Below are 20,336 nucleotides of genomic sequence, written 5' to 3'. Positions count from 1 at the left end.
TTATGTGGGAATCAACGCTAGCAAACCGGCTCTTGACCGAGGAGGAAGAAACCAAATGTTATTGGTCAACATTGGCGGCCTCTTCTTCATTCGTTGCAACATCAACATATTGGTTGGATGTGTATGTCGCGCATCGTCTTCGCATCAATCGTCCGTGTCCTCGTCAAGCTCCGTCGAGGGCCGAGGCTCATCAAAATCGATTAGCGCCACGCGATCGCTCATTAACTGCTGTTACGTCACTCCTTTACCGCCGGCTTCCTCCGCCGACGCCTCCGATGCCTCCGCCAATCACCGCCCTTCGCTTTCGTCCCCTTGTTCGCCCTCTCGCGAGTCTCGTCCCATCTTGGGAAACAAATCGTGCATAGTCTTTCAATTTCCGAGGACACTCAGCTTACATTCGTTCGAGGGGATCTGATGGACTTGCCTCATGCATCCGCTGCACTTTGCCGTGCAATTTGTCGTATCGCTTCTGCGTCTTCTTGTGACATTCTGCCTCGATCCAGAGCTGCTCCTCGAGCCCTTCTTTGTCTTTTGTCAGTTTTTCAATCTTCTCTTGAGCTTTTGTGAGCTCTGTATTGAACTTGCTCGATTCTGTGACGTGCTGAAGTTGGACTGTCGACAACAACTAAGCTTACTTGGACCGCTGACACGATACATACGACAGCTTACGTTCATAAACCCGTTGCTGCATGGTCTGTATCTTGACTTCAGCGGCCCGAAGCGCATCGTCCGAATGGTTCGTTACGGCCTGCTCCATCGCTTTACCGTGTGTCAGTGAATGAAGGCCTGGGGGAGCAGACACACCTTTCCCAAATGCCTTCATCACATCCTCCATAGGACCCACATTAAGTTCGTCGTTACGCCCGCTCTTTTTGAGTTTGCTCGCCGATTCACCGGGGTCTATCGTGTTCTCTGCAGTGTCCACAGAGGTCTGTGCAGACATGAGTCAAGTATGTCCTATTAGGAAAGGCCATCGGATAAACTCACCCGTGGCTTCTTGTGAGCCCTGCTAGTAATACTCATATCAGCGACATCCTCCACCCTGTCTCGCTTTCGTGTCTGCTTCTCGAGGATTTTGATGGTATCCGCCAGCACGGCCCTGCCACTGGCACGATACTCCTTTTCGCAAGCTTCGCCACCTAAACCCAGTCGGCGCATGTCTTGCCGTCTGCTGCTGTGAACGACCGCACGAGTGAACCAGCCAGCCTTCTGGTCTTGGTACCATAGGTAACGATCAACTGCCGGAAGATCAGGGTGACCAATGAGAAACGAATTGAACTGCTGCCGCCCTTTGTCATTCAGGTTAACTTTGCTCGTCTCCTCCGTTGGCGTAGGGCCTCTCCACTCCTTCCAGCCCCTCCGAAGACGGGCCCATAGCGAGTGACTTTTGCTGTCGACGAAGACGTCGCCGACTCGCCCCACACCCGCAGGGGGGTATAAGGGCCCCCAGTAGACATGGTAAGGAATGACGACGCCCGACTTGTCCTGCAGGTCCCATCCCTCTTTGGAGATTACGCTCTTTTGATACTCCGCGTCGCTGATAGCGAACTTAGCAACTCTGACGTGGATGCTGTAACGCTGCAGAAGGTCAGCCGCGTTCGTGGGTAGCTCTGAGCATGGATGAGGGAGCCCCATCTTCGGACGGTGTCGAGATGGTTGTAGGCGACACGAGGGGAGAATTCGCAGGTAAGCGCTTCACACCAAACGCTTACGTCAGCGCCTGCGACCCGGCCCGTGCTAATGGCGATGGGACATCCACTGCGCCTGCGCTGTTACCCGGGCGTGTTTGCGACTCTCTATGTAGCCATTTAATGGCGTCAAGGAGCTGACAAGGAACGGTAACAAGTTGTGCACCAGGGCAAAACAAACGTTAAAAGCACTGCTCGGCCACTAAGAGCATCTGGAGACAGAAGCATCACGTGGGATTGAACAAACATCGTAGAGTCATCAACCTCAATCATTAAGTACTCTGTCATACGAGGTAATCAAGCCGGAATAATCCAGAGATTACGGTCACAGCACACGGACATTAATCCTGGTTGAACGTGATCTACCTTGCTACCCAGCCCGGTGTCCTAGTCCACCTTCCCAGACTACTTACTGGGTGTCCACCATGCAAGGCTAAGCTTGACAAAGCACTCCTGAACTGACCGCTTTTGAACCGCTTATGAAAGCGACAGCCTACTCAATGATGCAGCTCCAGATGAATGATAGGTACAATCAGAAATTCAATTACTAACTGGTGTCGCGTTACCAGCTTGCTCGTTTGGGAGCTGTGGGCCGTCACAAGGCTGTACCGTGTTACGCATGGAATCAAAGGGAAGAGGAAAAGTCAGCCTTTTGAGGAAGATGGGCTGAGAAACCTCAGAGGAGACTTATCGAGCGGCATGAATGCGAGATCAAGGTCAAAACGCCGAGAAGATGCAGCCGGGAGTCTGGGACACTAACGTGAGTTTAGGTTAGCTCACCCGTACGCGTTGCTTCCTGTTAACCATATTAGTGCTCATCCCAGCGGGGACCTCCACCAAGGCCCAGTGAACGCTTCCGTAGAGCCCGTTGAGTTCATGCGCATGTCAGCATGTATGAATAATCGGCCGACGCTGTGAGAAAATTTGAACACGAGATAGACGGAAAGGTCGCATTCCTTCCAAAAGAAAACAGCAGGCTGATTTTACAGACATACGGATAAAACAATACACGATTCAGAAGCTGCGGCATTAGGCTTGGGGGAGGACGTCATTAGTATCTTAATTGATGAAGTAATCCGTGAGCTTTTGTAGTAGAAAAGAGTACTTAGACTAGATACTTCTAATGTAACAACTATTAGTACGAGGGTCTGGTAAGTCTAAACAAAGCGCTACCAGTATAGAGCACCCACACTTCTGCGTGAGTTTAAATGCCCTTTAAGTACACTTAGGTTTCGGAGTATGGCCGCTTTGATAGTCGTTCAATACCGCGGCCTTCGCTTTGTTTGGCTCCGTTATGCATCACCTTTAGGATTCAACAAGGACAAACACCCATTTAAAACTCGGCTTTCGCATGCATTTCCCGTGCAAGCCGGTCTTTCGAACCAACCTCCCATTGATTCCGCCAACAATGAACCAATGAACGACAATCTCTGGAGTAAACGGGCTAGCCGTCTATCTACGCTTCTGTTCCTTTGTGGCGACGATTCTCTGGGGTTTACGCCCACTGGAGATGGATGACAAGGAGAGCATTAGACACAGCGGGCCCCTGGCGGGGCCGTAGAACCCGCGACGATCTTCCGATTCTCATCAAGTTTAGGCAGCCGTACGCGTACTTACTATCAAGCAGTACTGATTGATACACGCTCAGAGTAAGCAATTTTACCTTGCGGCGCAATGAATTCTGAACTCCTATATATGCACGTCGCCGCCAGCACCAAAGGCGCACAACATCACGAATATGAATACCGACATGCAATCACCCATGCATTACCTCCACCAGCTTGCTGAATATCTCCCCTCCTCCGTTACGGATCATATCTCCCTGACTCCGGTCATTGGGGCAGTCGCCGCCTTCACCGCTTTCCTCGCCCTGTACTCCATCAAGAACGCCTCTTCGTCCAGCCAGAAGAGGAGTCCTCTACCTCCTGGCCCACCGACGAAGTGGTTTTGGCAGAACCCTTTCCCGGCTAAGGAGTAAGTGCCTTTTACATTCAATTATTCTCAAATTATACCCATCCTAACCCGACTGCTTGAATCTAGTGTTGCTCGCAACCTCGCCGCGTTGGCAGACCAATACGGTGGCGCGTACACTTTGAGTGCTGGGAGCAACAAGTTCGTTGTCGTAGCGAGCTACGAAGCGGCCCTTGAGATCATGGAGAAAGCTGGGGGCTCGACCGCCGATCGTCCGCGCGCGGTCGTAGGGGGTGAGCTCATGGCGCGGTCGGGACGTCTGATATTCGAGGGCGTCGGAGACCATTTCCGTACTGTGCGCAAGTACGTGGCATTTTCCGTCGCTTTTGTGATGAATGTATTGCTGACCTGAGAGGATGAAAGGGCAGTGCATACCGCGCTGCAGCCTAAAGCAGCGAAGAGCTACCAACCGATTCAGATTGACCATGCTCGCCGCGTTATTCTGAACATTATGGACGACCCGGACAAGTTTGCTGATCACCTCCAGGCGTGCGGGCTCCCCTTTCTTCCATCTTCTTATTAGGGCTCACGCGCTGTATTCTTATCGTCCCACAGCTACGCCTCCTCCGTAACCATCCAAATTATGTACGGCAAATGCACGCCAACCTCCGCCACCTCACCAGAAGTGCAGCGCATCCTGCTAGTTGGGCGAAACGGTGGTAACACCCTGATCCCGGGGCGCTTCATCGTTGAGGCGCTGCCCGTCTTGAAGCCACTCCACCGCCTCAGGGGGATGAAGCACATCTGCGACGCGCTTGAGAACACACCAGGGCTCTGGTGGCTGGGCAGGGTGCTCGGCGCGTTCGGGTGGGAAATGGCCGGGTGGGCGCGGCACGAGCAGGGCTTGGCAGACGAAATGATGGGGAGGGTGCAGCAGGAGATGGTGAGCGCGGAACATTTCACGGTTGGTTCTGAACGCCCGAAGTATTGACTGAGCGTGGAATGCTTATAGGCTGAGGGCACCGCCGGACCGTCCTTCCTCCGCAACATGATCGAGACGCAGGACGAACACAGGCTGCCCGACTACGAGCTCGCTGAGGTCACGTCCGTCCTCTTTAGCGCGGGCAGCGACACGGTGAGTTATTTGTTGACCATGACTTGTGAAGCTGTGTCTCTGACAATTTTTAACAGACCACTGTTGGCCTTAACTTTGCCATCCTCGCGGCGGCCGAGTTCCCCGAAGAGCTCAAGAAGGTGCATGAGGAGCTCGATAAGGTCGTTGGGCGGGAACGAGGTACGTTTTGTCTACATTGCTTATATGGGCAAGCGCTTTAATCTGCTACATCGGTATAGCGCCCAGCTTCGACGACATGGGCAGCCTCCCGCTCCTGCAGGCGTTCATCGAAGAAGTGCTCCGCTGGCGCCCTATCGTACCTATCGGTATTGCCCACGGGGCGAACAGAGATGTCCATTATGTATGTATTCTTGTCAGCCTTTTCCTCGTTGATCCTAGCTAATGCGTGATGAATTACAGAATGGCTACGTCATTCCGGAGGGCACGATGGTCCTCGGCTCTCACTGGTTCGCACCGTCCCTCTTCCTGTATCTCAAACTCCTTCGCTTACCCCTCACTCTACAAGGGCCATCTCGCGCGACCCCGCCGCGTACCCCAACCCTGACTCCTTCCTCCCCTCTCGATGGCTCGAAAAACCCGTTGCTTCTCCGCCCTCTTCTCCAAAGCTCCGTACAGACCTCCGCTTCTTCACATACGGCTTCGGGCGGCGCGTCTGCCCCGGGCAACACGTCGCAAGCCGCTCTCTGTTCCTCAATCTCGCGCTCATCTTCTGGGCGTTCGACGTTGTGCGCCCGAGCAAGGACACGGTGTACGATATAGACGCGTGGAAGGATACGCTGGTCACGAGGCCGTCACCATTTAAGGTCAGGTTTGTGCAGAGGGTGCCGAAGGACGTCGTGAGGAGGGCGTTGGGTGAGATGGGTGGGGAGAACTAAGAGTAAATGGGCGTTGGCTGGGAGTTGGTGAGGAAGGGTGTGGAACAACGGTATGAGCTACGGCAGTATGACTTTGTTTACATATGGAGCGTCGACTTTCCAAATCAGACTGAGTTTCCACAAGTCTGTACACTTTCGGATCTCGAGATCTCGAGAATCAGGCGAGGGCATGAAGTTCGAACATTGCAATGACAAAGCTGTGACGGCCATCTCTGATTGTCTACAAGCATAATTGCCGTCTATATCTTCAACAACCCATCCTCAAGGACGAGAAAGACAATCTACTTGAGGGTAGTAGTTTGATGTCGACAAACAAGCCGGTGACAAGGACTATTTCGAAGATGGAAACCTCAGAGGTCTGTTATTCATTCGATCCTGGTCGGTCTCAGTAGCAGCTCCAAGAGCACTCCAGCTGTAAACAAACTTTGTGATCATGTTTGAATGAAAACAGGAATACTACACATGTAACTTGAGGCTGTAAATCGTATTATTTTAAGCGAGAAAAAGCGAGGCAAATACAGACAGAGAGTGACGGAGAATAACAGTAAACGTACCCGCAGAACAAGTGTCGTTTTTCTAGGAAGGAAACAGCCAACAGATGATGAAGAGATCAAGCAATCCAATGAGTGGTTAAACGTTCTGTATTTTGCAGATTTTTATGTATATTACAGCCAAAGAAAGCGTACAATGAACGGCGAGAATAAGATAAGTTTCCATAGCTCCACTAACCTCCACCCGAAAACGTCGCAGGCAAGGGTATCACGTTCACCGCTGGCCGTCTATAGCACATTCAATCAGCATATGGAGCCCAAAGCACTGCAAAATACTCACAAGCCTTGCTCTCATACTTTCCCTCGCCAACAATAACGTTCGCCGGCTCCTGCGGCTTCCCCGCAAAGTAGTTCTCCAAAATACTCCTCACGCCCGACGCGTACCTTGCCTGCGCATCGAGGGTCGTGCCCGAGTAATGCGGCACCATCCCGTTGCCCCCGCCGAGCGGGTTCTTCATGCTCCGCCACGGGTGGTCTTTGGGCGCGGGCTGCACGTTCCACACGTCGCCGGCGTACCCGTTCAGCTGGCCCGACTTGACGGCCTGCGCGACGGCGTCGGCGTCGCAGATCGCGCCGCGGGCGGTGTTGACGAGCCAGGCGCCCTTCTTGAAGTGCGAGAGGAGGTCGGTGTTGATGAGGTTGCGGGTGCCTTCGTGCAGGGGTGCATTGACGGTTACGACATCGCACTGTTTGATAGTTCGTTGTGATGAGTATACGGAGGATGAACTGGAAGGTAGGGTGAAGAGGATACCTGAGACACAAACTCCTTGAGGTCCTCGACGCGGCGAGCCCCGACTTGCGAGGCAACAGCGTCAGGAAGGGCAGTGTAGTCGTAGTAAAGGAGTGCCTTGGGGTCGAATGGTTGGAGACGCTGTAGGACGCGGTAGCCGATACGGCCAGCACCGATCGTGCCGATGACCTTGCCCTCGAGATCGAACGCATTGCGTGCGACGTCCGAGACTTGCCAGTCACCGCGCTCAATCATCTATCACACCGCCAATATTGCTGTCAGCGCGTTCTCCGAGCGGACGAAAAATGGGGAGAGACGCACCTCGTGAGCGGGCAAGAAGTTGCGCACGAGGAGCAAGATCGACATGACGACGTGCTCCGCGACGGAGGTCACGTTCGAGCCGGTAACCTCGAGAACCTGGATCTTGCGCTGCACTGCCGCATTCAGGTCGATGTGGTCGGAGCCGACACCGGCAGTGACACAGATCTTGAGGTTTTTGGCCTATATGCGCGCATACATCCAGCAGTGGGCAAAAGTAGCATTTTCAGCGGCCGATCTGAGTTGGGTCTGAGAAAGGAATGCACCTTGGCCATAACATCCTCGGTAAGGTATCCGGGGTGGAAGGGAGTGGTGATCAGGACCTCAGCCTGGGTAATACAGAATCAGCAAGGTTGAATGAGATGCATAAGGGAAAGAGTGAACGTACATCCTCGATGTGCTTTTGGAAGTCGCTGTTCGGACCCTCCTTATCATCCGTCACCTATGGTGCGCGTACCATATGAGCTGCTGCCCTCGTCATCAGAGTCCTAAAGAGGCGTGACATACGATGAACTCGTGGCCCTGGTCCTTGAGCCAGGAAGCGATGCCGAGCTAAAGGAGCGGAGATCGGTGAGGAGCGCGGGAGGACAGCGAGTGTATAGTCGCATACCTTGTTCTCGACGGTGCCGAGGAGACGGGGCTCCTGCTTGGCAGCCTGGGCACCGCGATAGAGGATGGCAAGGACCTATGAGACGACGTCAATGGCGTCAGGGGGCAAAGACAACGTCGATAAGAGCCTCGCTTGCGCACCTTCATGGTATAGTAAGTATGCGGGGTAAGATATCAGGTGAGTTGAGGAGGTATCAGAGGTAGAGACGCTGTTAGACTGAGGAATGACGAAGGTATCTCTCCTTCCTTTATATAGCGCATCGTAGGGATGGCAAAGGGACTCCACGGAACGCTATGAATAGTTGATGAGACTGCCGTCTTGACGAAAGAATAGAACATGGATGCTCACGGGACGACAGTGCGGGGTCGGATGCTTTACCTCCTCGCCTAGCCCTGTCTGCGCATGGGCGGAGCGGGGCGGCCTTGGTTTGGTCGGGAAGAGCCGGATTTTACTCAGCGAGGAGACGGGTAGCGCGGGAAGAATCGTACAGGCTCGGAAGGCCCGACTCAACGACAGCTCTCAGGAGGACATTCTCCCGAGAGCTCCCGGCAGTCCCTGGGCAGCGACCATAAACCACGTACACCTTGCATACGCCGGTCTGTATGCCTCTATAAGCCACTTTGGATAAGAAGGCAACGCGAAGCACGGACGCCAGTCAACATCTACTTGTTTGTCAGATCCAGAAGGCCCGACAGACCGCAAAGACGCCTCGCTGAGCCCTCGCCGGAGGCACACCTTCCGATCGAGCTGACACTTGGCTGACATCACATATGTCATAACCATGACATGAGTTGCAAACGCTGCATTGGCGCCTCAGCCTCATGTTCTGGAGCAACGTACACGATGAAGTCATAAGTCATTCCGAGTCGTACACTCGTACATCCCAGTACGTACACGTTACATGCAAGAACAAGTCATCGACCATATAGACTGGCTAAGAGAGTCCTGGGGTTAAACGTTATATGGAGCGTTGACTATGCAAAGAAGAAAAGGAAACTAAGTATTAGAGGTTTCGATATCTTATGGGTAATAAGCTAAACTAGGGCGTTGTGGAGGTGCGGCGAAATGCGATGTGAAAAGCAAGTGCGAATGCGCAAATAATTAAGGTAGCACATGAGGTGAAGGGGTATGAAAATGAAGCTCATGGTAAATAAATAATGAAGAGCGTAGATGAAAGAAGCGAGGAAAGGCAGAAGAGGCAAAGGGGATGGAGGAGAAGGGTAGGTGAGGAAGGGGGAGATGCGTCGGCACCTGGACTGGGCGCAAACGTCCCTTTTGCGACTGGTGGCAACGTGCTCACAGCTTCGCCACAGCTGGTGAGTCCTTGGACTCGCACATCGACCCCTCCCGCGACACACTCTTCTTCTTCTCCGCCAGCGCCGCACGGAGCTCCTGCATCTTGTTATCGACCCTGCGCGTGGCACGGTACGTTCCCCAGAGGCCCTGCTTGTGGTCGGGCCGCCAGCCCTCGGGGAAGCGCTCTTCGACGAGCCACTCGCGGAACGCGCCGATGTCCGCACCGTCCTCGTATGCGCTCTTGCCGCCGAGAACGCCCAACGCGATCGTCAGCTCACCGCGCGCGATCTCGGCATGCATTTTGTCAAGCACGTGTGTCTCCGCTTCACGGTTGACACGGATGTTCGCAATGTCGTCGAGCGTCATGCGGTCCGTGCGTTCGTGGCCGATTGTGCGGATGAGGCGCGTGACGAGGGAGCGCATGACTTGCGTGGGTGCGTATTCACTTCCCGGCGTAGCATCGGCATGGACGACCGAAGCATCATGCTCGATGAGGTTATGCCGAGAGAGGTCGTAGAGGGAAATGGAACGGAACTGGCCAAGAAGCATGCATGCAGCGACGGCGAGGAAACTTGCGAGCGGCAGGGTCAGGTTATACCCCTCGCGAAGCGCCTTGATAAGCTGGCCAACATGGATGTGCTGTCCATTGCGTGGTAGGTAGCCATGGTTGGCGAGTGCATTCAGTGCTGGGCATGGCGAGCGCGAGTCAGTCTTCTGCGCGGGGCAGAAGCCGTGCGCCTGCCCGGTGACGGGGCACTTGACGCCCTGATCGTGCTGGTGCTCGTTGGGCGTTGCAGTCCGAGAGGTTGATGGGGTGTCGTCATTGATGAGCGTCTGTGTGGTGGACGCAGACGAGGGCGTCTTGGAGTGACGAGATACGAGGGTGGTAGCTGTGAGAGTGGACATGCTGTTGGTGACTCGATGTGATGATAAGCTGGGGAGTGCTCGTGGACGAGGGGTAGATAAGGAATTCGAGGAAGGCAGGGTCTGACTCGAGGTGACTAGGGCGCGGGTTCGGATGCGGGGAGAAGTTGCTGTAGGGATGGCAGCAATCCAGTGAGATGGAGTTGCTCTTATATGCGGTGCTAGTGTGTGCATACAAGTGGACCGGTATCCTATCGGAGCGGGCGAGTCTTGGAATGGACCTGGGTTGGGCGGGGGCAGGTACGAGCGATGTCGAGCGTCTGTTCTGAATCAGGTATCAGATCAGGGGGGAAGCGAATGATTCGCCGGAGGAAGGATAGTACAAAGCGTTCTTAGGATGGAACGTTCGAAACGAAGTGAGTCGTCCTCAAACCATGCACTTATATAGAGCATCTGAGGGCGCATGACGGTGTCGAGATGCCGTCAACCTGCAGACGCACACACTCCCGGACTCACTCGGCTCCTCCTTCCAAGATCTCATTTCAGATCATTACCACCGGAAATAGTCAGCTATTTGACATTGATCGGCATGGTCCCTAGCAACCTCACCTCGGCGATGCACTCAGCCCGCCTTCGTGTTTGATCACGGGCGCATCGTGCGCCTCCGAGCGATCTCATGCGTCGGTTTCAGGCGGCCAGGGGCTGTGTATGGCAAGCATTGCTCTGCATTCGAAACAATCGATTGTACAGGGACATGCGTCCTTGATAATGATGCAGATGTATTCAGAGGGCGTGGCTGAGCCACGCTGACGCCAGAATGATTGTCCCGCACAGCACGCATTTGTGTCATGGGACGCGCTAGGCTCCCTGCCTTGAGGCAGGTGCGATAACTCCAATTCTCCAAGTTTGACTGCACGTGTACGCTTCTTCCCGATAATGACGAGACTCAGGCTCAGCATACCGGGTGTTTCGGGTCTGTTCCTGCTTCGTAACGTGAAGATTCACGAAGAAGAAAATCTCTAACAAGCACTAAGAACAGGTACGCGGGCGCGCATCCCTGTCACCTGTGCAGAGCAGCAGCCCTGACTTTGGCATAAAGTCGGCCAGGTACAAACTTTTCTTTGCGCATCTTGCGCTGAGCGCCTCCAATCGATCTCACGCTGAAAATGCGGACTTATTTCTTTTTCGTGCTTTTTTTGGACCTCAAAATTTAGATTCTCGGGGGCAATCTTTCCTCTTAGAGCATCTTCGCGCGGACGTATTTCCTTGCGAGCACACAAGCGACCGGGGCTTCGTCTCGCCGATATGCAGTCCCCGACTCTCGTCTTCGCGCGTTCCCAGCTATTGTGTTTTCAAGCTGCTGGAGCGTCTTACGAGCATCGATGGTGATCCAAATCCAAAACTGCTGTGAGCCAGCACGAAATTTGGTGATGGGCCTCTGACTCGTATCATATCGGAGAACCTGTGACCGGGCCCGAAGCGGCGGTGCTGTGGCTGCTGTGCGGAAGCGAAGAAAAATCGCAACCGCAACTCAACACTGTGCTGAACGATATCCAAGTCATTAGGTAACTCCATGTTGCTTTGCTTGCGGCTCACAAGGTTTCGTTCCAGCCCGCGAAGTTTCTGCGAAGCGCTTCTCTTCGGAACTTTCGTCCGTGCACAACTATAACGCTGATAAGCCCGGTATGACGGGCGCCACTACGTCAGCTTCAATTATGCAGGCGTCAGAAGCACCGGGTGCGTGTACTCTTCTTCCACAAACTGCCAGGGTGCTTCCCCATTCTACGAGTCTTCGCTACGTTTTGGATCCGCACACGTTCCGACACCAGGCGGTCAGCGGAGTGATTGAGAGGACTCTCAGTTATGCAAGCCTGAAGCTAATCATTTGGTAGGTCCATATGGGTGCGTTAGCTTTGGACCCTACATTCTAGAATAACGTCCAAACCAGACGCTGCGCATTTACATAGTTCCTTCGGCTTCGTAACCGTTGGCGCCTATCGTCAATGTCCGCATGATACAGGTGAGCACGAACATATGACTCTACTTATTTCGTCGCTTCTCAAACATGACAATCTCAATCAACTTCGCAGGCGTCCAAAACTTGATAGACGCCACCCCCAAGAGCTCGGCTCGTCGCCCTGACAATCATACATCGGCCCAGTGCTCATGTTGAGAACGTAATGATCCTTTGATTTAGATTGCGCGCACAGGCGTATAAACGATCAGTCAGTCAGTCAACGATCAGGGTGGGCGGCGCCGCTATTTATGGAGAGTTAGCGATAGTGCTGGGCTCTGGGGCTCGTTCACCTTTCCTCTTTAGATTGGTATCTTGTCCTTTTGCGTCTAACGCATGTGAATTGCGTGACGAAGGCTAACCACATTCGTTATACAAAGGTACGGAAAAACATTTGTTTTGCTTTCTATAGACGATGGCTGTCTGAAGTTTACTCAGGCTGTCCAGACATGTGATCCTGGCGGAGTCGATATCACTATCGTCGGCGCTTGAGCTAAGGTGATGCCCTTGATTGTCCAAGTTCACAAGCCACGCCTTTTACTTTCGAGGCGCCGGACGGAAGCTATTCCTGGCCCACGGGTTCACAAGCTATATCCAGTACAAGTTCTCTACAGCCTGTCCACAGCAAGCTTGTGCAGACGGCTCCCGGAACATGACCATCAGTGCATACTTGATATCTTTCGTCCAGCTAACATAAACTGTAAGTGCGCGTTAGACAAGGATTCATTTACATGGTAACAGCAAAAGTGCAGAGCACATGGTCGAGGAGCCCCGATGCTCGTGGATTCAATTATGTCCTCCAATGGTTGAGGGTATGCTGACCCCTGTGAGTGTGCAGCATGCTCGCCCCGGACGCCGTGGTCAATTACATTGATCATCGTGCGTCGAGAAACTACGGTTACATTGCGTAAGTACAGCTAACCCAAATAACGTGTCTTCCCCACAACCATGATGTATCAACATGCAAAGATATGCGATACAGCGCTGCCGGCGAATAGCACGGTGATTCCCGAGAGCGAGCGATGGTTCCAACCGGAAACTGCCAGGACGCGCTGCTCGAGATGGCGACAGCGTTACCATGTTCCTTGTGCCCAGCCTGTGCAGTTGGCTAATAGACCAGTTCTCGACCACCCCATCACCTTCGGTACTGCACATACACCGAGAATAGTAAGGTGAAGTGTATCAATCACCGTGTTGTTTCATGAACCGAGGATAGTCGATTGCCCAGTTTACCGGCGGCATCCTCAGGCTGCGCATGATGGTTGTATCATTGGGTAACCCATTTCCTTATACTAATTGTCAGTTCTCACTCTTCATCAAGGCAGGTTGATCTCAAGGTATAGTTAGCAGCAGCGCAAGGTGTCGGTGCGAGTGGCGTAGGGCGCAGTGCCATTACTCTGGGTGCTCAAACATGTCTTCCTTTCTCATGCATGGAACGCTAGCTTGCGGTTGTTAATATTGCCAGACACGAAATTACGAGCAACAGATAAGAGGATGGCCCAGGCATAGCTCACAAAGCGAAAAGGTTCGGTGTCCGTCTATTTCCGTGTACCTCGTGTTCCCTGTTCCTTATTATTGCTCCCCGCTTTCTAGGGTCCTGAAAGAGCAGATCTACCGTACTCGGTCTCAGCGTCTTTCCAGGACTGGGTAGAGGCAAACTCTGCTCAATTGACTGGCTTCTAATCCGTTTATGCTAGAAGCCTCGTGTCTTCAAGGACTTCGTCCACGAGTCCGATCTCATTGGATCAAGGGCGCTCAACTTAACATTATTGCTTTGAAGGGTAACTGAACTACGCTCTGTGAGCACACGATAGCGTGGCGCAATTGAGGCAAGCGGCAAAGTGCCGAGTATCATTGACGCTCTTGATTTTCCTCCTCAAATTCTCGAACACCGTCAGGTACAACAGTGCTGTGCTGCACTTGTGTCTGATTTACATCATACTGGATTGGAGGACGAGGTTTTTTTGGATGAATGCTGTGTTTCGTACAAGATTCTCTTGTTCTTGCTCGCCGACATGCCTCTTTATCCTTCTTCAAAACCTCTGATAAGTTAACGGTCCGACAGCCCGAGAAGGTCCCCGGGCGTCTATGGCAAGGTTGACGCTCAGTAGCGCCGGTCTTTTCTTATCCTCTGGCACAACGCCTTCGGCAGCACGTTCTCTTCCGTTTTGTTTCGTCGCAGCTATATTTATATTCCTCTGACAAATTGACAAGCCTGCTGACTTCCCGCGAAGCGTAAGACGCCACTGACAGGTGGTGTTTTAAACAGGAACGTAAATGAATCAGTCCAGGAACGTTACACTATTCTCGATATCAGCACTCGCTTGTTGTTCGGTAGCGAATCCCCGTGAGATTGCCGTTTCTTCCCCGGACCAAAGTCCATACGTTCGCGGCAGGGCTGCTGTTCGGCTTAGCAGAGTGAACTGTACGTTAACGTGACTAAATGCTTTAGCCATCTGAAGCTCGAAATCGGACTTGATTCTGATAGGTCCGGAAACCTGCACGTACTCTCACTGGCAGGTACTAGAACCAAACCTAACTTTGCTGCAACATTGCTTATTGCTGTCTTGACAATGGGTCTACCACGGAATCATCACTTGCTATCTTCGGTGTCTTAGATAGATATGCACGTCGGATTTCTACAGGTGTTTGTCAAGTCGAGTCCTCGAATCCAGCGCCTACATTACCGTCCCACGTCTGGTTCCGGAACTGGGCAAGAACTCCTTCCCGGCTAATGGACAAACGTAACACCCGCACTAGCACATTTTCAATCTTGGTTATTCCTTCTCACCGCTTTCCGCTAAATTCATTGGCACAAGGTTTCATGATTGGTGCAGTCCGACGTCTCAGCAGCCCTCGTACGAGCGTGAATTGTGAAGCGAACGACGTGTGCAATCAAACCATTTACAGCATAATCGGTTCCCTCAAATCATTGCATGCTCGCATGCGTGTAACATGCAAAGAGTAGTAGATACAAAATATATGGATGTGCGGGTGCAAGCGACGCTAGCCATGTATACAGATAGTGCCACACTATTAATAACAAAATACCGGACTCCAGCCATGGGCAGGGATGAAAAAGGGCCACTCGGGTTAGGTATGTTCCGCGACCGAACGTAGGTCTAAGAGTGCGAATAGAGCTAAAACGTGGTCTAGTGTCCGCGTCCGTGTCCGCCCCGGCCGAACGAGAATGAGCCGCCGGATTGGAACCCTCCGCCACCCTGCTGGAAGAACTGCGCGAATGGGTGGCCGCCGCCGCCACCGCCGCCGCTGCCGAAGGGGTTGGCATAACCGGTGAAGGGGTGCCCACCGCCTGAGGAGGGGTCGTTCGGGTCGTCGCCGTTGTCGAAGCGTTGTCTGAGCTCTGCAAAAGACGAGGTGGATTAGCAAGGATCCAGAATCGAGAATGAGGGAAAGGGAAGAAATACGCACCAGGTTTCGAGAGCACCTCGTACGCCTCGTTGACCGTCGCCATCTTCGCCTCAGAACCGCCCTTGTCGGGGTGTGCCTTCATCGCCGCCTTACGGAACGCCTTCTTGATCGTTCTCGCGTCCGCGTCGCGCGGGACATCCAGGACTTTATAGTAATCCTTCTGCTTGCTTTGCTTCAACAACCGCTGCGCCTTCTGCAGCCGACCGAGCACCTCGCGGTCCGCGCGCCCGCTCGCCTCGAACGCACGCTCGAACGCACGCACGGCCTCCTCCCACTCTTCTTTGAGGAGCAGCGCCTCACCCTTGCCGACCCACGCGTCTACCTCGATGTTCGAGCCGCCCGGAGCCTCGTTCACCGCCGTGACGGTCTCCGCGGCCATAGCGAGGAGCGCATCGCACCATGCCTCGCCCTTCTTGGGCGTGTTGACCTTCACGAACGCGCGGCATGCCGCACCCAGGATGAGCGCACGCCGGGGCGAGCTCATCTTCGGATCAGGAACCGGCGCGGTGCTGGTGCTCGCGAGTTTATCCGGGGTAGCGTGCTTCGCGAGCGCGTCGTCGAAGGTAGAGAAGAGGCCGTCACCGGGGAACTCGCGGCTCTTGCCTGCAATGTGCGTGATGACGCCGCGCCAGTCGTTAGCCTCTACGAGCCCTGTGAGTTTCGTGAAAGCCTTGTCGAGCGACTTGACGAGGCGATGAGCCGGGAGGCACGTGGACGAGTCGGGGTCGAGGTGCAGGCAGGATTTGAGAGGGGTCATGTGGTTTGTCTTGGCCGTTGCTGGGGATGGTGGCAAGAGGAAGTAAGAGAGGCGGAAGATACGCATGAGGGAGTCGGTTGTCTGAGTGGTGAGCTGTCCTATTCGGCTGTGGATAGACAAACAGTTGGTCAACCTTCAGTTATCATAGGGAACCGAAAAGAACGCACCCAAGGTCCATGACGGCAGTTTGCACCTCGCCGGCCGCGAGATTGCACTCGGCTCGGACCTCGCGAAGTTCGGTCGAGAGGCCAGCTACCCGAAGAGCCTGCGTGGCAGACTCCGAACAGGCCGTCCAGAGCTGCGCGCGCCGTGCGTTCCTTGCCTTCGTGGCAGCCGCCTCCGCTTCCTGCATGTCGTTCTCCATTTCCGGTACGTCCGGGTCCTCAGGCACTTTTGCCTTGTACTTCACCAGCATCTCCCGAGCACCATCCCACTCGGCGCTCTTGGAGTGTATCTTGGCGAGCATGAGGAGAGCCTTGTCGAACTCGTTGGGGGAAGTGAGCTCGAGGACCTTGTTGAAGTCGTCGCGAGCGAGGGTGTGCCTGTTGGCAGAGAAGTAGGCCGTGGCACGCTTATAGAAGAGGAGGTAGTCTGTGGGAGAGAGGTCGATGGCCTCTGAATAGGTCTTGGCTGCGTCAGACCAGAGGCCAGCCTGCAGGAAGGCGTCCGCGCGGGTGATAATTGGCTGCAAGCCTGGAGGCACCAAACCACCCATGCCTGGGTCGGTGTTGTCAGCGAATGCTGATGCTGCAAACAGCAGCATCGAGGAGAGGGAGAGGAACCTCATCGTGGAGTGCACGAGAAAGAGGCCAGGATGAGAGGAGAAGATGTGAAGAAAGGTAGGAGAGTAGAGTGAATGCGTGTTATGCTGGCCATTGTTCGATTTACCACGTCGACTCTCCCACGGCCATCTCGCTCCTAATCTCGGGTTAGGGGCAGATTCGGCAGTTTATCGGAGCGACGCGCCGGGCTACCGTTAGGGTTACAACTTGAACCCACAACCAATCTCACGCGTCTCTCCCCTTCTCCTGTCTGTCGTGCATATCAACCATGTCTCCCCCGCCACCGAGACCCTTTGTCCAGCCTGGCGAGCCTCTAAGCGACTTCCTTCGCTCATTCTGGCAGCGCCAGATCGATGCCGCAGAGCAGGAGACCCCTGACTATCGTCACCCGCCTTTGCCCCTTGCACGGATAAAGAAGGTTATGAAGAGCGACCCGGATGTCAAAGTATGTGCCACTTTCGTACTCGCTTACAATCATCCTTATGCTATGTGATAGATGATAGCAGCAGATGGTATGCCCTGCTTTGCCCTTCCCCGAGGTGCCACTTGACAACCCACGCGTCTATCCTAAGCGCCCATCCTCTTCTGCAAAGCTTGTGAAAGTTCGTTGACCTCCCCTCTCCATTTAACTCATTTCCCATAGCATGGTCTGATTTGAATGTACAGTCTTCATCTCAGAAATCACCGCTCGCGCATTCATCATCGCCGACTCCAACAAGCGCCGCACCCTCTCCCGCTCCGACATCGCCAAGGCACTTGCCAAGTCCGACCAGTTTGACTTCCTCATCGACATTGTCCCCCGCGAGGAAAGCCTCGCTGTCATGCACCCGGGGACTTCGCAGTCCGGAACGGGCCCCTCGTCGAGCCATATCGCGCAAGCCGGGGGAGGCGGTGGGGAGACGAAGCATCATCCGTCGAGTAGTCGAGATCAGGTGAGTTGGCTTGACTCTGGTTTCCGTTCATCTTTTTTATGCGTCACTTTCTCTGCTTTAGACAGGAGATATGTCTGTGGATGGCTCCGAGCAGGCCGAGGGGCTCTCCTCTTCACATGTGCTCGACCAGGTGAGTGAGTACAACTTTCTCTAGTACATGCCCACGAATTGCGCTCGTCTCGTCTCGAAAGGGTTACGTTTGACCTCCTGTACGGTTTCGAAAGTCCGGTCTGCATATTTCCTACTGTCTTTGGCTTGTCTGTTTGCTTATAGACCTCTGTTGTTGTCCCTGCCATGTCACGTTCCGCCTGTATACCAGCTGCGATAATTGCTCGATGCAATAAACTTCACTCTTCTCTATCTGTCCGTTCATTCCTCTCACCCCCATTCAGACCATCTTCTTAGATAAAAGTTTCCATCGGCGCAAGGCGCCAAGACGTCACCAAACGACGGGGTTATGCTTGATGCGTTGATCCTATCTCCGCGTCACGCCCGGGTATCGACTGGACTAGGTTCCCGTGAGGCACACTCGCGCGCATGTACTCACCTGGTTGAACATCAATGCTTGACTAACGATGAAGGAACATCTGAGAACTCACGCGTAAATTGCGTTCATCTTGATCGACTCTAGGGGCTTGCCGCTCGTCCCAGCGTGGTACCACTTCTCCCCGATCTCCCACTCGTCGTCAGGACCTTCTGGACCCTCGTACTCACCCTTGTGGCCCCAGTAAATGCGCTCATTTCCTCCGGCTTCCTCGGGCCACTCGTCGATGAGGTTGGCGAGTGTCTGAAAGTGCCCGTATGCTGATGGCTGCAGTCCCCGTGGACGACGCAGAGCAAGAATGGTTAAGACGGAGGTGAGAACCGCAAGGGCAATGCTTAAATTCCAGTACTGAAAACAGAATGATCATCAACCATGGAATCCAGAACAATCGGGGTCTCACATACACGGGAAGCCCAAAACACGACTTGAATACCTTGCGGGAAATATAATCCCGTCTCCTTGAGTAGCGATGAGAAATTTGTAGGTGTTATATCCACAAAATTTGCCAAGCTCATCATCCAATCTATGTTATGATATTGTTAGAATAGTATAGCCCAAAACGTAATCTTTACGCACGAAGAAAAGGTTTTGATACGAGCAAGAGTAGATTATACGGGCTTGTACTGGTGTTCAAAACACTCATTTCCAGAGTAGAACCTGTCTTGGTTGCTGCTCGTCTCCATACATGTTCATCATGTAGCACGTTCGTAACAACCCCAGCTTGGTGAAGAGTAATGGCGAGTGGGCCTTGGAGGATAAACAGGAGCCCGAGTGTGAATATCCACAATACAGGTGTAGAAGGCGAGTAGAATTCTAAACTCGTAAATGCGTCTTCAATGCCTGATCCAAACAACCAAACAACGTAATGAGATCTGCTGGGGCTAGCGAGCTTTGCCGCCGAAAAGGAAGCTACTCCGCAAAGGGCGATTGCGCCAGTGAGAAGCCACATCAGAATTATGACCTTTCGCACGTCCCTGCGAGCCTGCCATGCCGATGGTAACGAGAGTGAAGGGCTCTGCGGACAAAGAGTATGATCTTGAGGATCAGAGGCACTGCACATACATCGCCCAATGACCCGATGGATCATGCGGCGGTGCAACAAGATTGAAAGGGTTTGAAAGGCATTGTTGTTCCACGTGTAAATGGGTGTCATACGAAGCGCAAGCATGGTGACCAAAACTTGCAAAATGAGGGAGACTCCAAGAGTAGTCAAGGGGACCATATTAACAGCGAAAATGTGGTGAGGATAGTTCAATGCAGTGAGGATGCAAGTAGCAGTCACGGAAGACAAAATAAGGAGGACGGCCATCACTGTATTTGACAGTGCTCCGTTGGGGCTAGCCCATCTTTGTTTTCTAGTGGCAGTGAAAAGGCGAGCATTTGTGTTGAAGTGATGACGATTCTCGGAGATCAGTGCCGAGCGGAGTGCTATGCCGTGAACGAAGCCAACACATTCTGTGCAAACGGTGACAAGCGCGGCAAAGAGCAAGGTGACCACCTCCGGTAATGGGTCATAGTATGATACAAAATATACCGTGAGACCGTTCATCAAGGGATCATGCATGTGGACCGCATAAATGATGCAGCTTGCCATGATGCAAGCCAGACCCACCAACAGGACAGCCGCAAGAGATAACATGCATAGCCGGCGAGTCCGTCTCTCAGAATCTGCAAAGCGGGAATCCCGTGGTCCAGGGAGATGAATGGTGTTTTCCTTCTCGGAATTCATTTCTAGGGACTCATAATCTCTGTCGAGCCTGTGATGAAGCTGAAGTATGAAAGCCATTGACAGGGTACCAAATCAGTTGCAGTCGGCGTCCCTGCAAGCAATCAACTTGCGCACATGATAGACTTTAAGCACTGACGAAGCGCACAGAGGGCCTGAAGCAGATAGTAT

At 53.4% G+C, this 20,336-nt stretch overlaps 7 protein-coding genes across 7 annotated transcripts; 2 read left to right on the top strand and 5 right to left on the bottom strand.

The window, feature by feature from the left end:
• Window positions 1–156: 156 nt before the first annotated feature.
• CONPUDRAFT_136517 (uncharacterized protein) lies at window positions 157–1,655 on the bottom strand. Its single transcript, XM_007769385.1, has 5 exons — window positions 988–1,655; window positions 805–931; window positions 670–759; window positions 425–612; window positions 157–366 (listed from the first exon to the last, which is right to left on the bottom strand). Exons 1-5 carry the CDS (start codon window positions 1,633–1,635, stop codon window positions 289–291), a joined length of 1,131 nt encoding a protein of 376 aa, XP_007767575.1. The 5' UTR covers window positions 1,636–1,655; the 3' UTR covers window positions 157–288.
• Window positions 1,656–3,450: 1,795 nt separating this feature from the next.
• Window positions 3,451–5,697, top strand: CONPUDRAFT_122168 (cytochrome P450; the record flags this gene model as incomplete). Its single annotated transcript, XM_007769383.1, has 9 exons — window positions 3,451–3,662; window positions 3,729–3,962; window positions 4,023–4,148; window positions 4,215–4,542; window positions 4,612–4,734; window positions 4,791–4,893; window positions 4,953–5,074; window positions 5,134–5,180; window positions 5,240–5,697. 9 exons carry the CDS (start codon window positions 3,451–3,453, stop codon window positions 5,607–5,609), a joined length of 1,665 nt encoding a protein of 554 aa, XP_007767573.1. The 3' UTR covers window positions 5,610–5,697.
• Window positions 5,698–6,036: 339 nt separating this feature from the next.
• CONPUDRAFT_81462 (NAD-dependent formate dehydrogenase) lies at window positions 6,037–8,028 on the bottom strand. The gene is made up of 9 exons (XM_007769328.1): window positions 7,959–8,028; window positions 7,819–7,893; window positions 7,716–7,760; window positions 7,597–7,650; window positions 7,475–7,537; window positions 7,212–7,391; window positions 6,912–7,145; window positions 6,441–6,846; window positions 6,037–6,388 (listed from the first exon to the last, which is right to left on the bottom strand). The coding sequence occupies exons 1-9, from the start codon at window positions 7,962–7,964 to the stop codon at window positions 6,375–6,377; spliced, it is 1,077 nt and encodes a 358-aa protein (XP_007767518.1). The 5' UTR covers window positions 7,965–8,028; the 3' UTR covers window positions 6,037–6,374.
• Window positions 8,029–8,768: 740 nt separating this feature from the next.
• Window positions 8,769–10,127, bottom strand: CONPUDRAFT_81461 (uncharacterized protein). Its single transcript, XM_007769327.1, has one exon. It carries the CDS (start codon window positions 10,018–10,020, stop codon window positions 9,115–9,117), a length of 906 nt encoding a protein of 301 aa, XP_007767517.1. The 5' UTR covers window positions 10,021–10,127; the 3' UTR covers window positions 8,769–9,114.
• A 4,774-nt stretch (window positions 10,128–14,901) lies between these two features.
• CONPUDRAFT_122162 (uncharacterized protein) lies at window positions 14,902–16,980 on the bottom strand. The gene is made up of 3 exons (XM_007769381.1): window positions 16,349–16,980; window positions 15,425–16,287; window positions 14,902–15,356 (listed from the first exon to the last, which is right to left on the bottom strand). Exons 1-3 carry the CDS (start codon window positions 16,966–16,968, stop codon window positions 15,145–15,147), a joined length of 1,695 nt encoding a protein of 564 aa, XP_007767571.1. The 5' UTR covers window positions 16,969–16,980; the 3' UTR covers window positions 14,902–15,144.
• A 240-nt stretch (window positions 16,981–17,220) lies between these two features.
• On the top strand, window positions 17,221–18,216 carry CONPUDRAFT_81459 (histone-fold-containing protein). The gene is made up of 5 exons (XM_007769326.1): window positions 17,221–17,408; window positions 17,460–17,475; window positions 17,536–17,565; window positions 17,630–17,895; window positions 17,957–18,216. Exons 1-5 carry the CDS (start codon window positions 17,232–17,234, stop codon window positions 18,047–18,049), a joined length of 582 nt encoding a protein of 193 aa, XP_007767516.1. The 5' UTR covers window positions 17,221–17,231; the 3' UTR covers window positions 18,050–18,216.
• Window positions 18,217–18,490: 274 nt separating this feature from the next.
• CONPUDRAFT_72096 (uncharacterized protein) lies at window positions 18,491–20,078 on the bottom strand (the record flags this gene model as incomplete). Its single annotated transcript, XM_007769265.1, has 3 exons — window positions 18,491–18,787; window positions 18,844–18,962; window positions 19,016–20,078. The coding sequence occupies 3 exons, from the start codon at window positions 20,076–20,078 to the stop codon at window positions 18,491–18,493; spliced, it is 1,479 nt and encodes a 492-aa protein (XP_007767455.1).
• Window positions 20,079–20,336: the final 258 nt, after the last annotated feature.

This window comes from Coniophora puteana (genome assembly GCF_000271625.1).
Source record: "Coniophora puteana RWD-64-598 SS2 unplaced genomic scaffold CONPUscaffold_5, whole genome shotgun sequence".
NCBI lineage: Eukaryota > Fungi > Basidiomycota > Agaricomycetes > Boletales > Coniophoraceae > Coniophora > Coniophora puteana.
Note: the sequence above shows the minus strand (reverse complement) of the source record. Positions and strands in the feature narration are given on the sequence as shown.